At 33.1% G+C, this 16727-nt stretch overlaps 1 protein-coding gene across 1 annotated transcript in view; it reads left to right on the forward strand.

Annotated features, from left to right (window-relative positions):
• The window catches only part of LOC149785676 (uncharacterized), a 256710-nt gene that overhangs the window by 174196 nt on the left and 65787 nt on the right, over window positions 1-16727 (forward strand). Inside the window, exons 27-28 of the mRNA XM_089979920.1 lie at window positions 4839-4988; window positions 14551-14619. Of these exons, the coding sequence (XP_089836046.1) occupies window positions 4839-4988; window positions 14551-14619 (219 nt within the window). The remainder of the gene's footprint in view (window positions 1-4838; window positions 4989-14550; window positions 14620-16727) is intronic.

Raw genomic sequence — 16727 nt, forward strand, 5'->3', positions numbered from 1 at the left:
ACCAGCATATTGCAAATAGTAATTCTTCTGTATTGGTACTTTTGCACTAGCTGTCTTTTAGTTTGACTAGTTTGTGGCACTATCTTTGTTTACTCAAAATAATAGTTGGTATTTTAAAATTAAATATGACCAGTCAAACTTATGGTTTAGCCCGGCTGATGGTCAGTTGCTGTCAAATATGCCTGAGCAAGTTATAATACTCAATTAGTGGGCAATCAGCAATGTTTGGACTTGCTTAGACTTAAATAAACAAGAAGGATGGTGAAATTGATGATTTCTTAGCAGTATGTTGTAAATGCTTCATTAGCATGAGATATTCTGTAGGAAATGCTAGAAATTTCAACACATGCATCAGCATCATCCATCTGTGAAAGTTGGTCATTACTTTTCTTAAAGCTGCAAACTTGCATCTCTTACCTGGATAAAATCAATCTGTTTTAATTTTTGTTTTTGCTGTTCTTGACTTGCATGTAGTGTATGACGTGATCTGGAAATTGCAACTTGTTTTGCAGTTCTTAATGGATTACAACAAAATTTGGTAGACATATTAATTGCAATGTATCACTATGTATCCACAATTTTTTTTAGAGTTATTGCCCCATTCAGCTTGGCTGAATGCAGTATATAAAAGTCTTTTGACTAGAACTTGTCACACTGCTATTAATTAACTGCTGTGTACATATCAGGGTCATCTGAAGATGTGTATTTTGACCAGTCATTATGCTTCCACGATTTTTTTAGAATTATTGTTTTTTTTTGTCATTTTGACTTGCAGCAGCAACTCATCTCAGTTATTTTCCAGTTGAGATTGCTGTACATAGTCATTTCAATCATTGGTGTTTTGGTAGGATGTGGGGAGTGGCAGAATTTATTTAAAAGAGTACATGTATATAGTTTACCATTCCTCCAAGTAGCCTAGCTCATCCAAGCCATGTTAGCTTTTGGGATGGCCCTGCATCTGTCACACATCTATCTGTTCCCATTTAACAACAGTTGCTTTTTTTTTTAATTTGTCCAAAATAGCCATGCTAATTTGATCAAACTGGTAGGAATGTTTCGTTGGACACACTTTTGCAAAAGTATGTCTAGAATGGCTAATAATGGGTGGCTCCATAGCAACCAAGTGGAAAATACAGTTTCAGCTTCTCCTGAATGGCCAAGTCAAATGCATCATATAATGTACCAATTAAATTGTGTATGTATCATCTTACAATTCACACAGCTTCAAATATGTTACTGTGTTTTCAAACATAAGCTCAGAATAGTCTGGTGTTGTTGAAAAGATTTGTATTTTATTCAGATCATTTATCAGTATTCTGTGAAACAGATGCTTTCTGTAAACAAGAAAAGTATTTGCATTTTTTGGCACATTTTGTGAGAGAACATCAATTTAGAAATTTCTTGGTAAATGCTTTGTGGTGGTTTGAAATTCTTTAGCACTGCTGCAGAGAATCAAATATTTTTTCTGTTTTTCATTTACTGTTCTTTGAGTGGGTGATAAAGTGTTGACATATTTTTTATACATATGTTAGTATTCTGAGGGTTCTATGCAATGTACTTTTTCACATAATTATTTTTTTACTAATGAATTTTGTTTAGACTTCATTCACTTGAGGTTATCTCTTACGTTACCATCAACAAGTAAGATTCCTGAAAGCATAAATTATTCTAGAAATCCTTATACCATGATAAACCCATGTTCAATAATAGGAATTTCCTCCACTTTTGCAAAAATTTGGCATGTTTTTACTTAAGAATGCTTGGTTTACTGGTAAGCTGCCAACCCACTGCACTCCACCCTTTTCAGAAAGTTTGCATGACTGGCACTCAGGGACTTGTAGAAGCTATACTGTACATATGCATAAGTAGTCAAACATTTTTCTTTCTTCCTTTGGCATAAAGTCAGGAAGATTATTTCTCTGAGACATTTGCTAAAGTTCAAGTCATCATGCAGGTTACATCGGAGTTTAGTCTTGACTATTTCAGCTGGAGGTGTCATTTTTGAGAATTTGATAACACATACCTTTAAATGATGAGTATTCAGTATTCCTTGCAGGATCATTATATAAACACCCTGGGAAATACATCCAACAAAATCAGTGTTAAAGTATATCTACATTTTAAGCTGAGGCCAACCATAGTTGTGATCCTTTGTAATCTGGATTGAATATCATGCACTAAGATGTCACGATGAAAGTTCTATGTACTGGAAATCTTATTTTACAGATAGGCTATTTGCTTGAAATAAATGAACTATGGATATGTGTAATCAAGTGAATGAAAATACAATTTTTAACCAACAAGATGACATATTTGTTATTCACTCAAAGCATGCAAAGTCTTTATTATTTAATGCTCAAATGTATTGGCTAACAATATGTATAACGGACTCAAGTAGCCAAATTCTTCCCGTATCCCATGCAATTATGTCAGTGGTTTAACATTTATGTTCTGCTGTGTATATTCATGCAGAAAATACCAGTTACAAAATGTAGCATAATTCTCCCTTCCAATTCAAGATAAAGTGGCACATAAAAATTATTGGAAGAAAACAAGTACTTGCACATTGTGGGATTTGAACTTGGGTTTTCTGCATGCAGGGTGGCCATATTTACCACTAGACCATGCAAAACATATAAAAAATGGTACAGTTTCTTGGTGATAATGTTACTGATAAATATTGAGGGGACAATTAAAAAATATTCCTGGTGTTCCACTCTTATTATTTTGGATAGTCCAGTAATTCACAACCTAGCATGAAATAATAATCTATATTCACTCTGCCTGTGTATTTGTTCCAAACTATAAATCATGTTCATATATAAACAGTCCAATGTCCTTCATTTAATATGAAAAGAGAGAGAGAGAGAGAGAGAGAATTAATTCTTAGGTCTTTTGCTACTTGTTGCAAGTTTTTGACAGGACCTGCTTTGAAAAATTCACTTGAAAGATTGCATGTTGAAGAAAAGTAAGGATCTTCTGTTATATAGATTATAATCTCAGGTGAATGATGTATAAACAAAATACTGGAGAATATCCAGAACAGGGAATACAGTATAACCTGTCTTGAAAGACCACCTCTTCTGCCAGAAAATAATGGTCTCTCATGATAGGTGGCAGGTCATAACACTGTATAGTCAATAAATCTTCGCATGGAGAACCTAGTTTCCCAAGACAGGTGGTCTCATAGCAGTGGTCTCTCAAGACAGGTTTTTCTGTAGTAATGGCTGGGATTAGTGTAACATTTTATTTAAGTTGATGTTTTAGGTTCTCAGGTGTCAGTACTTTGAATGCACCAGTTTCTTCTGTAATTGTAAAACTATTTTTGAAAAAGTAGATGTTTGAAAACCAAGGGATTCACAAAGAATACTTATTGTACGGATTTAATATGTAATTCTGAAGCTTTGGACAGATTATCTTAATTATATATTATTTGGAGATAAAGAAAGATGAGATAATAAATACAGAGGACAAGTCAGAAATTGTAGTCCTATCAGTCCATTCACTTTTTTGCAGCACAGAATGAGTGAAAAATATATATAACAGCTTAAATTGGTGCATATGTTGGAGATGAAATCATGCAAAGGTGGTTGGTTCCATACCAGTAACAATAGATATTGTTGGATATTGAAGAAAAGTGGTAGTGCCAAGTATGGTGATTTCTATGAATGATCAGTACATAATTGGATATTGTTTCAAATTTTAAAAATTTAAATATTTTGGCAGAATTATTTGGAACATAATTTTTTTATATAGGTTCAAACTCAAAGTATTGTATCCCTTCAACCTTGTTTGTGCATCAGAGACCATGAGCTTGTTTAATTTGACCCCCATTTTTTATACCAAGGTTTGTATTTTACTCTATATGACCCCCAGTTTTGACACCAAATGGAATTTTATACCAAGGTTTGTATTTTACTCTATATGACCCCCAGTTTTGACACCAAATGGAATTTTATACCAAGGTTTGTATTTTACTCTATATGACCCCCAGTTTTGACACCAAATGGAATTTTATACCAAGGTTTGTATTTTACTCTATATGACCCCCAGTTTTGACACCAAATGGAATTTTATACCAAGGTTTGTATTTTACTCTATATAACCCCCAGTTTTGACACCAAATGGAATTTTTACACTGAATCTTGCACCCAGATGGGAAACTCTTAAGTTAAAAAGTCTTTGCCAATATGGCTGTCCTTCAAACTGTATATTAATTAGACATGCAAGTAGTGAAAAACAAAACATGAAACTACTTTTCAGATGTTCTGTCCATGTAAGTATCCTCTAGCTATAGCACATCTTCAATTGTCATTGGACTAGTTTTGGCTAGTTTAACATTATGCCCCCATTTTTTTACATCTGCTGTACCCAAAATACCAAAATTTATATGCCGCAGAAGTACAGGGTTTTATCATGTGTAAAATAACCTTTATGCTGGTATTTGGTACCTATCAAATTTATGTACTTACTTGATTACTAATTGGTCATGAAAGAATGATGATAATGCACAGTTAGCTATCTACAACAGTTTGCCAGAGCCCTCAGAAAAGACTTTTAAGCTTTTGGTTTTGCCGTCATGCTCAAGTTCTTCCTTCATGCTCAGGCAACCATTTGCATTGAGCAAAACCTATATTATCCCTGTAGCTATGAATTTAAAATGCCAAACCTTTGCATGATTTCTGTCCCCCATCTTTTGTGTTTTTACTGGTAATGGCTTGTTGCAACAGTAATGTATTGCAACCAGTTTGGCTGTATGAGCAACTGCATTGTGCATGTGGTGTTGCATGTGTCTTGTCTTGTCATTGCATGTGGCTATCCATTCTCTCCCACTTCAGATCCCCCACATTTCCGTTATTCAGGAGCCAACAACAAAATGTCACCCACTTCATTCCTGCCATCGTTTAATCTGGACGGTCTGTGTCCACACCATGAGCAAGCGTTTGCCGCACAGCTGATGGCACATCAGCTTCAGAACATGACTGGAGGTAACGAGGATAGAAAAAAAATCATATACAAAAGTGTTATTTGAAATTTGACTGAACTGATCTGCTATTTTTAAAAATCCAGCAAGATATCTTCAACTTTTTCAGTGCCAGACCCACTCTTGGATTAGCTGAGAGAAGAATTGAAGATCACAAACTTCAGTTTAATATTCATTTATCACATATATATATATATATATATTTCACAATGTAGGAAACAAATTATTTGTACCAAGTAAGTGATTCAAATTTGTTTAAACTATCTGAGGGTTGAGCCAGTCCAACTATTCAGATGTGCATGATCTGTGTCAGATCTACAGAACTTAGTCTGTACACTTTTTATTAATTATTTTTACAGGTGTATATATAACTGAAGGTAAAATAAGTAACCTTTGCAAAATGTTCAAAAAATTGTTTTGTTTTTGTTGGTTTTAATGGCATTTTTGAAAGATTAGTTTCCTATACCAAATATTAGAGGACAAAATATAATTTTCCTTTTGAGATATTGATGGTGGGGAAAAATTGGAAACAACACATGGTTAGCAATTTTCATTTTTCAAGACAAAACAGTTGCCAGCTTGAGAGGTCATGACCTTTTCATCATCAAACTATGTTAACATTGTTGAGTAAAAAATTTCACTTCAGACTTGGAAAAATGACTTAGAATTGATGGATGATGTCTGTTGTTCAGTCAGAACAAGTATGAGCAAGATTGAGATTCAGGTTTTATGATGGAGATGCTTGGTTTCATATTTTTTAAACCAAGTAAGGAAGAAAGAGATTTATGCTCAGAGTTTGGACAATTTGGTATGAGCACTATATTTGACTTGGGGATTTTGAGTTTGAGTGTCATTCTGGAAATGTTTTGAGAATATGGAGTTCATCCCAATATTCTTGAAATTTTTTAGCACGAAGCTTGCTTATGCTCAAACTGAAAAGTATAAAAATGGGATTGGATTCTTATTGTACACCTACATTATGGAAAGTTTACTTTGCTAGAAGAGGGAATGCTGACAGTTGCATTTGGACTTTGAGCCTGAGCTTGAGATTTTTCCAGAATACAGTCCAAATAATGAAAACTTTTGTATCCAAAAAATGAATCATAATTATTACTAAAAAGTAAATTCACCCAAGTAAAATAGTTGGTGAATAAAGTGTAATTGCTAGTTAATTTTGTTTAGAGAATGCATTCATGATCTGGAAAAGACAAATGCATATCTTCAACAGCTGTCAGTTAAAGGGGTAATTTTTGTTACACACTGGCACTGAAAAAGTTATAAATGACTAAAAAACAACTTTCAAAATTTATTCCATATTGAGCTTACATTCACACAAATACAACACAAACACACATATCCATACATACAGAAACAGTTATTCATGTTTGTTTTAGTTCACCTGGAAATAATGAAAGTGAGCTTTTGGCATGGCCCTGTGTTCACCATCTGGCATGCATCTATCACCAATTATAATGTTTAACTTATTCTCAAAAATATACATAAATCATTTTCAACCAAGCTTGACAAACAGCATCCAGGCACCAAGGGCTTTCAGGTTTATACCAGTGATGCTGATCCACCATCAAATATGGCTGCCATTACTTAAAATAAAAACACTTAAAGAACTTATCAGAAATGCTCAACAGAAATGCTCAACAGTTGTTGGCCCGACTTTGACAGAAAGCATCATTGAATAGATGGCATTATTTAGAAATGATTTGAATCTGTTATCCGATATTGCAGCTGAAAGATAAATAATAACCAGCTTTCACAGATGGATTATATCAACACATGTTTGTGGGAAGATTACAAGTTGTTTCTCCACATTATCACATCATATGGAATTATCTGTGACATGTTGCTAATGATTTATTTAATGTCATCATCTAGTGTTAAAAATCAAATTGAGTCCATACAGTGCTCATTGCCTGTATATTGAGCACTAGATCTGTTTCAGGCTTATTGAACAGTGTATGACCGTCAGCCATTGCTAAACCATATGTTTGACTGGTTATGGTGTTCTTTCAGAACACCAGGTAATATTTTCAGTAAACAAAAATAGCTCCGCATGCAATAAGTCTAACTAATAGACAGTTCTGGTTAGGATACTGATATGGAAGAAGTTTGTACAAATATGAATTGCAATTACAGTACTTTACTGATATGTACCAGTATGTTGTTACACCTCTAGTGACCACAAGTGTAAAAGAAATATTTAAGAAACACTTTTCAAAATTTGACAGAAAGTAATCTGGCTTAAGGGTTTTTTTTAATTTATTCAAAGAATGTCTTCAGATATGCCATCCACTGCTTAAAAAAAAATAGTAAATCCTTTAAACTATTTATAAAACTCCACTCTACAGACTTTGACCAAATTTGACAACATCCTGACATGAAGGGTTTTTAAGTTTATACAAATGATACTGATCTACTTTTAAATATGGCTGCTTTTTCTAAAGAGAGAAAAACCTTTAATAACTTCTTCCTGTCTCAAGAAAATGCTCAGCAGAATTTGACTGAATTTTTCAGTACAGATCGAAGCTTGAAGATCTTTCAAAAATAGAAGCTGATCTACCATCAGTTATTGCAACCATTACTAAAACTTGAAAAACATACAAGCAGCTTTATTGAAACAGAAATGCTTAACAATATTGGACCAACTTCGACGCATCCTAACATTGAGGTCTTTCAACATGGGCATGATGCCAATGCTCCTTCAGATTTAGATGAAGATATCAGAAAGAAAAAAACCTTGAAACAGTTGTTTTCTTAACTTTTGCAATCAACAGTAGTGGAAGAAATTTCAGCATGTATAGTAGCTATGAAACAGATCTAAGAAAATTATCAAACCAACATTTATGAGTAATTGTTAGGTTATTTCTGGTTAGCTTGCAGATTGATAGAAATGCTCTTGCTTTTGTTTTGTAGAAGAAGTGAACTGATTCTATCCATCTTACTAGTTGGCAAAAAATTGAGAAAAAAGAAAAAAAATGTCTTGGTTTGAAAGAAAATCATATGCCCCTCCCAGTGAATATTAAGTGGCAGGTCTCTAAGGAGTTGCAGTGGATTAGTGGTTTGCTTGACAGAGAAGGCTGCATACTCAAATCTTGCCCAGACCAGGTCAGGTTGGCCATTGTGGTATGTCACTGAGTAAATACTTTAATCCCCTTGCCTCAGCACAGTATAACCTTCATATGTTGATTGCCACCAAACACCAACCAACCATGAACCAACATTATATGCTAATTGATGTACCATTGAACAGCAACAAACCATAACCCAACATTATATGCTAATTGATGTGCCATTGAACAGCAACAAACCATAACCCAACATTATATGCTAACTGATGTGCCATTGAATACCAACCAACCACCACCCAACATTGTATGCTAATGGAAGTGCCACTTACCACCAACCAACCATCACTCAACATTATATGCTACCTGATGTGCCATTGAACACCAACCAATTATGACCCAATATTATATGCTAATGATGTGCCATCGAACACCAACCAACCATAGCACAATATTATATGCTAATGATGTGCCATCAAGCACCAACCAACCAATCGTTACCCAACATTACATGCTAACTGATGTGCCATTGAACACCAACCAAGCATCACCCAATATTATATGATAATGATGTGCCATCAAGTACCAACCAATTATCACCCAATATTATATGCTAATGATGTGCCATTGAACACCAACCAGTCATCACCCAATATCATATGCTAATGATGTGCCATCAAACATTAACCAATCATCACCCAATATTATATGCTAATGATGTGCCATTGAACACCATCCAACCAACCATTACCCAGCATTATATGCTAACTGATGTGCCATTGAACACCAACCAACCATTACCCAACTTTATGTTAACTGATGTGCCATTGAACATGAACTAACCATCACCAACATTACATGCTAACCAATATGCCATAGTAACCTTTTGTAATTGTGTGGCCTACACATGTAAGCATCCAATAAACTTACGGCATGTATTTGCCCATTACTGTGAAGTCATGCATTTCAGTGATATCAGTTTGTGATGATGCAACAAAGATGACATATTTTGGATTGGGGAACCATTCTTATTGTTTCCACAGAAATGTTGTTTGTTGGGTCTTGGGTGTGAAAATCTGGTATCCAGTAAAACTAAAGATTCAGTCAGACTGCATGTGAAATAATACTCAATCCATGTTGTGTCTGTACATAACAGATGTTAGGTAAAGACCTACCTATGATATTTAAAAACTCATGCTTACATGTGGAAGGTTGCATTTGAATTATTTATTTTGTTGCAAGATTTGTTTTTTTTTGTATTTGCTTCAAAAAGGTTTTTATGTCTTATCAAGTTATTTCCATTTCAGAAAACTTTGCTTTTAATTTATTTTGAAATAAACTTTGCTTACTTCAGGAAACATTTATTATTTTTAACCAGTAGAAATGAACCTGGTTGTTATTAGATTTGAAATAAAAATAATTAAAAAAATTCTTGCTTTTTGTTTGATTTTTCATCAAATGTATAATTAATTCAAAAGTATGTTCCTCCATGACTTAAACATTTGATATTTGTATGTTGTATTCTCTACCTTTATATTTAGAATTTTTTGCTTTAATTTAATGGTATTTTGATCTACTATTACCAATATTGAAATTATTAAACCTTTTTGGCTTAGTGGGATTTATTTCTCATCAAGCCTATTTTGTATTGTCTACTTTCTGTTACTAACAAGAGTGTGTATTTCTAATAATGCACGTTTTTTATATTTTAACTTCTGTTCTCTTTTTTCATCCAAATTTTTGTTCAGGGAGAAAATTGATTTCTCCTACTCATTCTATACAATATATATATTCGCATATAAATCATATCTGATTGCAAACAGCATAGACTCATATTTGCCATTACTTAATGCACAAGCAGATTTGGGTCTATGAAGTTTTGTTAAGACTTAATAAAAAGGACCTGGTCTGTCAGTACAACTGCTGGGTGTGACCTATAAATGAGTACAATATACATGATATAGACTTTTTTTACATTCAGTATTAACTGCTCCAGTGGCTTAGTGGTTAGAGCGTCCACTTCATGCAGGAAGTTGTGGGCTCGATCCCTGCCTGAGTCATACCAAAGACTTACAAAAATGGTACTAACAGCTGCCTTGCTTGGCACTCAGCATTAAGAGGTTAGTGTTAGGACTGGTCTGCCTGGTGTCAGGATAATGTGACTGGGTGGGACATCATGCCATGATGCCCCATTGCTAGACATTACTATATACTGCCATACTGCAGACATCGTTGCGATATGACTGAAAAATTGTTAAAGCTATGTTAAAAATCCAAATCACACACATTTACTTATGGCCTATATTTTGCTTCACCAAACTTACTGTAACCCTCAATTTTAAGTTAAGGACTGTTTGTACCATGTATAATGTATCATCCAACTGCAAACATCACACACCCTGATCTGCCATTGTATAATGTACCAGCAGATCAAGGTTTACACTGCTCCTTCCACTTGTAATTTAAAGTGAATGTTGTAGGTAGGCTCAGATCCATCTTTGCATTATATAATGACAGATCTTGGTCTATTCCCTTGGAAGTTGGGTGTGCATATATATTTATAGTCATGTTTATGCTGCAAGCTAGCAGGTTTCTTGTAAATACAGTTCACACAAAAACATCTGTTTCTCTAAACTGGCCACTTAACTTGATCTTCTTTCCCCTCCAGGTGGCTGTAGGCTATAATATTTATCTAGATTTATAAGTTTTTTTTAAAATTGAAATATTTTTTAAATATGTCTATATCATCAGTGAAAATTCAGGTTTATTTTATATGTATGTCAGTTTATTAAATTCATGTCCAAATACTTGTATATTTCAAGCTTGAATTTTAGGCTAAAAGTTGCAATGTATACATAAAAAATGCTTGGAATATCTCAGTGTCATTTCTATTATATATTTAAATATGCCTTGAGGATTACCTGTATTGAGCAGTTATTTATCTAAATATTTACTATTTTAGGTCTTATGTTAGAGATTATTATTGTAAAAAACCTCTTGCAAGCAGCCACCAGTCTTTTGAGACTGCTTTCCAGTTTTAACTTTATTTAATTTTGATCCTATTTTAATCCTGAAATAAATTGATGATTTATATAGTAAAGTCATCGAGGGATTGGTTACAACATGGCATCAAAGGGGACATGAAAGAACTCAAGCCATTTCATGAAAAAAATAAGGATGAACTTTTGAATAAAATCCTAGGGTTACCATCAGGTATTAGTGTGAATGAATTTGTTGCACAGGAATTGGGGCACATTGCACAGGGTTGGTTTGAGTTGTCTCCCTGGATGTTTTTGGTATATTTGTAGATGCCATTATTGTTGAGATTCAGAATAATTTATTCTTTAACTTCGAATGAAACTCTGTTGTGTCATTTGAACAATAATCAGAAAATAAAAGGCTCCATCACAGTTTACTAGCCAAATTTCTGGATTCTCGAGAAGAAAAATACATTTCTTAATGGCATTTTATTTCTTCAATCAAAATGAAAAGCAAGTCACATTATGGCATAGAGGACAAAATAAACTTAAATTTTCGTTTAAAGAAATTTTAAAAGGAAATGTGAAATAAAAGCCAAAAAAAATGTTGATATGATAAGTGTGATTATAAAGATTGAAATTTTATATAGAAAATGCACTTGAAGACTTGCAAGGAGCTGTTAGTTTTAGGAATAAATCACTAAACAGTATGTAAGGTACACATCTCTCATATTATAACACTGTCCATGGAAGCCATAGATAATGTCATCTCTTAGTGGGATTGCTTTAAAATGAAATACATGATAAATAATTTTACTTGCATTTAATTTAAATCGGATCTATGACCTTGTTGGCTTTATATCTGGAACATCATTATAATGAAGGGCATTATAATTAAGGAGTGTTATATATTCAGCATGACATTACAACAGTTGATTCTATTTTAAGCAAGAAATCAGGGGAATTGGATTGCAATGAACTGCCCCTGTTATCTGTGAAAGTATTTGAGTTACATCATTTACTTTCATGTATTTAAAAAGAACATGCTCTTTTGACATATTTGTTTACTTTAATGTTTAAGGAATCTGATTCACCTGTTTTCATTTTTAGAATTAAATCAGCCTCTGTGATGTCATACTCAGTATATCTTACCTGATTTGTAGGTTGGCTTATGGCTTACAATTGATTTTTTTAAATAAATTGTTTGAAAATGAAAAATAGCATTACCAAAATGCACCTACCATAGGTGCTTGCTTATAAGTTGAGCCAAACTGCAAACAGCATAGATCTTGGTCTGCCATAGCATATTGTGCTTGCAGATCAGGGTCTGTCTTGTTTTGTTCCACTGATTACTTCATCGAAACTGCACAGACCCAGATCTACATGTGGAATTAGAATTAGCACTAAGCTGTGACTGTCTGCACCTGTGTACTTTGACATTTTTACACAAGCACAAAAAACACATATGCACGCACATAAGTGGCAATGAAAATATAACATCATGCACGGCTTTGTTTTTTTTCAGACAGCTTGAAATGATATGGCCTAAAGTTTATGAAAAAAATTGGATATTTTCTTGGTATCAGAATCTTTAAATTATTAGTTAGGCACAACCTTTACAACCTTACACATAATCAAGTGTAATTTTTTTGACTTTGTTCAGGTTCTCTAAACATGTGCAATAGAATTCATTTACATTTGTGAACTATATCATTCACACTTAATTTAATATATTATCATCATTGTAAGAAGCATATAGCAGAGGAAGTTAGAAAATGTGAATTTTAGGAATTGCTTCCCTGGCTGTACTTATGCATTTAGCAGTTTAGCACAATATCCAAAAGCCATGTGCACATATGTTTGTGCCTTAGTATTAAGTTAGACACCTTGTTATTTTCTTAAGGGCCCAACCTTGAGATGCAAGATCTCTATAAAAGTAATAATGTTTTCCACCCTTTCATCTGTCCATCCAATTACACCTTTTGTAATCAACAAACTTCTGCAATCCTCGCATATAGTTGGATGCCATTTTAATGAATTTCCAGTTTTAAATGGATGTGCCTTTTAATGGTTTCATGTTTTCAGATCAGTTGTATAGAGTTTTTGCCCTTGTTCTATTAATTTGGAATTCCCACTACAGTGGATCCATGTACCCTGTTTAGGATAAGAATAATTCAACATATTCTGTTGGAATATGGTTTTTGTACACTGTCTCACGGACATAGATGTTACTATTATAGGTTTTTCATCAGTTCCAATTTGGTTAGAATTATGGCCCTTGACAATTAACTTGATATCTTCACAGGGGATGTTGCTTGTAAAAGTCATAGTTTAAGGACCTTGCAACACATTTTGATACAGTTTAGTGTGTATGCCATCTCACAGACCTTAATGGTGTCGTCTCATCAGTTCTGTTTTTGTCTTAGTTATGGCCTTGACAATCAGCTTCAAATATTCAAGTGGAATTTTGCATGTAACCAGGATAGCTCATGAGTCATTAAGAATGTTATGATGCAGTTGGGTATGAACATTGTTTCATAGATTTGCATGTGCCTTTTATGGTTTTTAGTCTAATCTACTCCATTATGAGTTATGGCCCACATTGATTCGCTTCATATTTTTAAATTTTAAATTGCTTATAATCAGCTTAGCTCAAGAACCATTCAATGTGTTCTTATACAATATGATGTGTTTTATTGACCCAGAATGATCCTTATATGATTTTTGCACCTTGTTCACATTTTGTTTCAGTATGGCAAAAGGGGTTTGTGCCTGTGTGACACTGTCACTGTTTCTAGTTATGCTTATTTTATGATTATTTTTTGGGTAAAATTAAGTTGCAGAGTTAGATGCAGTAGGTCAGAACACACGTGGTGGATGCGGTTTGTGATGCAGTGTTACAACTCTTAGATTTTTGTATTTCATTTTTCAAATAAAAAGTTATTGTTTTTTTATTTATTTGAATAGTATGTCTTAATCCAGGATTACTCTAAAAAATATGGTAATACAGGTAGTGTTTGAAATGGTTTTTTTATTTTGTTTTGAAGTAAAAATTCATAAGTTATCTAAATGCAGACTTGATGCTGCTGTAATCAGAAGTATGGTATGCATGTGTGTTTGGAGACAGATGAACTTCAATTATAGACATCACAGAGTTTTTGCTTTTTAATGTTACATTTTTTGGGTTTGTTTTTATTTTTAATTTGCAATTATAATTCTTCTTAATTACAATGAAGTGATTATTGTAAGGAAAAAAATTAATGATCAGTAAAATGAAGTTTTCTATGAATATATTTAACAGTTATTATTTTTAATCTTTTGAATGATTGATCATTAGCCATTTATATGATGCACATTTTGAGATCCTAATGATTGTTTCTCTATATCATCTTTTCATTATATATATATATATATATATATATATATATATATATTATTTTGACTTTTTTGGACACATCACTTATCACATTGCTTTCATCATGTTGACATATTTTACTTTGGTGTTCAGTTGTAGGCAATTCCTTTGTAAGAGTGTGGAAGGATTATCTTCAAAGACAAAGGTTACATCCAAATCCACGTAAGGATTCTGTGAAGTAGTTTTTCCCAGTAGCCTTTTTGTGTACTTTTCCTTACCCTGGTGTTTGTATGTAATAGAAGCTTTCATTAGCATGGCATTACAGCTCAGTTTGATTTGCATCTTAAATCATGAATGCATGCTCATAGTCAAATGAGGTAAAGTTGATACAGTCATATAACTTGACAAGAATGACTCCTCCATATGACCTTTTAGTGGATATTTTTGTATGGCATACTGAACTAGCAAAATACCATACTTATCTAGTATTCTATGCATGCAACTTGTTTTTGTGTCTGGAGAATTTATCTTACATATACAGTGCAAGTACACCAATATTACATTTTCTCAACTGGATAAGGTCTTAATATCTATTCCAATAAAATGTAAAATGGACAGGTCATTCTTTCTTACCTACCATATATACTCACTCTTCGTCCGATCCAACTGTAGTTTCAAAGCACCCATTAAGTTTTTTTAAAAAGTGGTATGCAATGAATAAAAATTAGTTTTGTGAAACATTTTGCTAAAGTCTTGAAAATTGCTTATATAGACTTGATACAACAATGTGTTTAAATTATCTTGGAAATTAATCTTCTAAAATCAATTTAAGGCTTTGCATGACTCTTGTTTTATCTTAAATTTCAGAAATTTTACCCTGACTTTGTGCTTGAAGTTGTCATTAATCTGTTTGTTTAATCTCTTACCACATACAAACTTTAGCTCTGAACTTATACAAATTAAGGTATCAAAATGCGATATTTCCATTGACAGTGTCCTAAATAAGTCATTTGAATAGCAGCAAAATAAAAAACCATATTATATTTCTGTGAGATGGGGGGGGTCTTTTACTCTGTTATACTGTTTATACCTTGATAAAAAAAATTTTTTTTAAAATAGAGTAAATCTTGTCTTCAAAGAACTCTGCTATGAAAGACCACCTGTCTTTAGAGACCAGATTCTTAATGCATGGACTGATTTCTTAAATAATGTGATGATCTCATTTGAGAAGTTGTCCTTCTATTCACAGAAATCCTCAGCTTGAGTGTACATTCAAACTCAATTCTGAATTTATAATAATGAGATAATGAATTTACATGCTAAAGCTTCTAATGTTAAATTTTTTTGGAAATGAGAATGCTGCTAAAAATCTGTATTTTCTGTATGAAAGATGCTTGACAAATTCTATATTAATCATTGAAGCATATTTGAGGTCACGGTTTCAAACCCTAGATGAGCCATAACCAAAAGATTTGCAAATATGGTACTTACAGCTGCCTCATTTGGCACTCAGCATTAAGAGGTTAGTGTTAGGACTTTTCATTCTGGTGTCAGGATAATGTGACTGGGTGGGACATGATGCTACATGTCTGTGACATGATCCCCCTGTGCTAGATATCACAATAAACTGCCACACTGCAGACATTGTTGTATTATGACTAAATTTGTTAAAGCTACATTAAAAAGAAAAGCAAACAAATGAAGCAATATTTGAATTTGAGATGATGTTCAGGCTGAAGAGTTTTGTGAATATCAAGCTTGGCCTTTTCTTCTCAAAACATTTTAAGCAAAATAATCAAATTCAAGCTCAGACCCCCAAAATGATGCTTTAAGGTACACTTATGTAACAGAAATTTGGCATTCAAATAGTGATACTCAAGTTAAGAATATTTTGAAAGTTCAATGTTTCTATCTCACTTTTAAATAAATCAATAGACTCAAAGTTTTGGACTTTGATCTTGAATGTTTGCTTCTTGCACAAATGTTCTGTGCATATATTGCTGGCTATCTTGAAAGACTATTTTTTTGTGTGCATAAAATCTGTATTGCAAATAATAATTCAAAATTATAAATTTAAAAACTATTTAGTAATATCTCCTTCTTTGTTGATGTGTATCACCATGTTTTCTTCAAAACGATAGCACGCCAGTTTGAACCATCCACTTTTTGATTAAATGGCATTTATGTGATATGACTCCCTAATGTAAATTAAATTTTGGCCCAAAAAAGGAAAAAAAAATGAAAATCTTAAAGCCAACCAAAAATATTCTTATATGTCTTATATATTCTATAAAACATCTGCAGGAAATGAGAAATAAATTTACCAGAAG

Source organism: Sinohyriopsis cumingii, chromosome 13, assembly GCF_028554795.1.
Source record: "Sinohyriopsis cumingii isolate HCF-2022 chromosome 13, ASM2855479v2, whole genome shotgun sequence".
NCBI lineage: Eukaryota > Metazoa > Mollusca > Bivalvia > Unionida > Unionidae > Sinohyriopsis > Sinohyriopsis cumingii.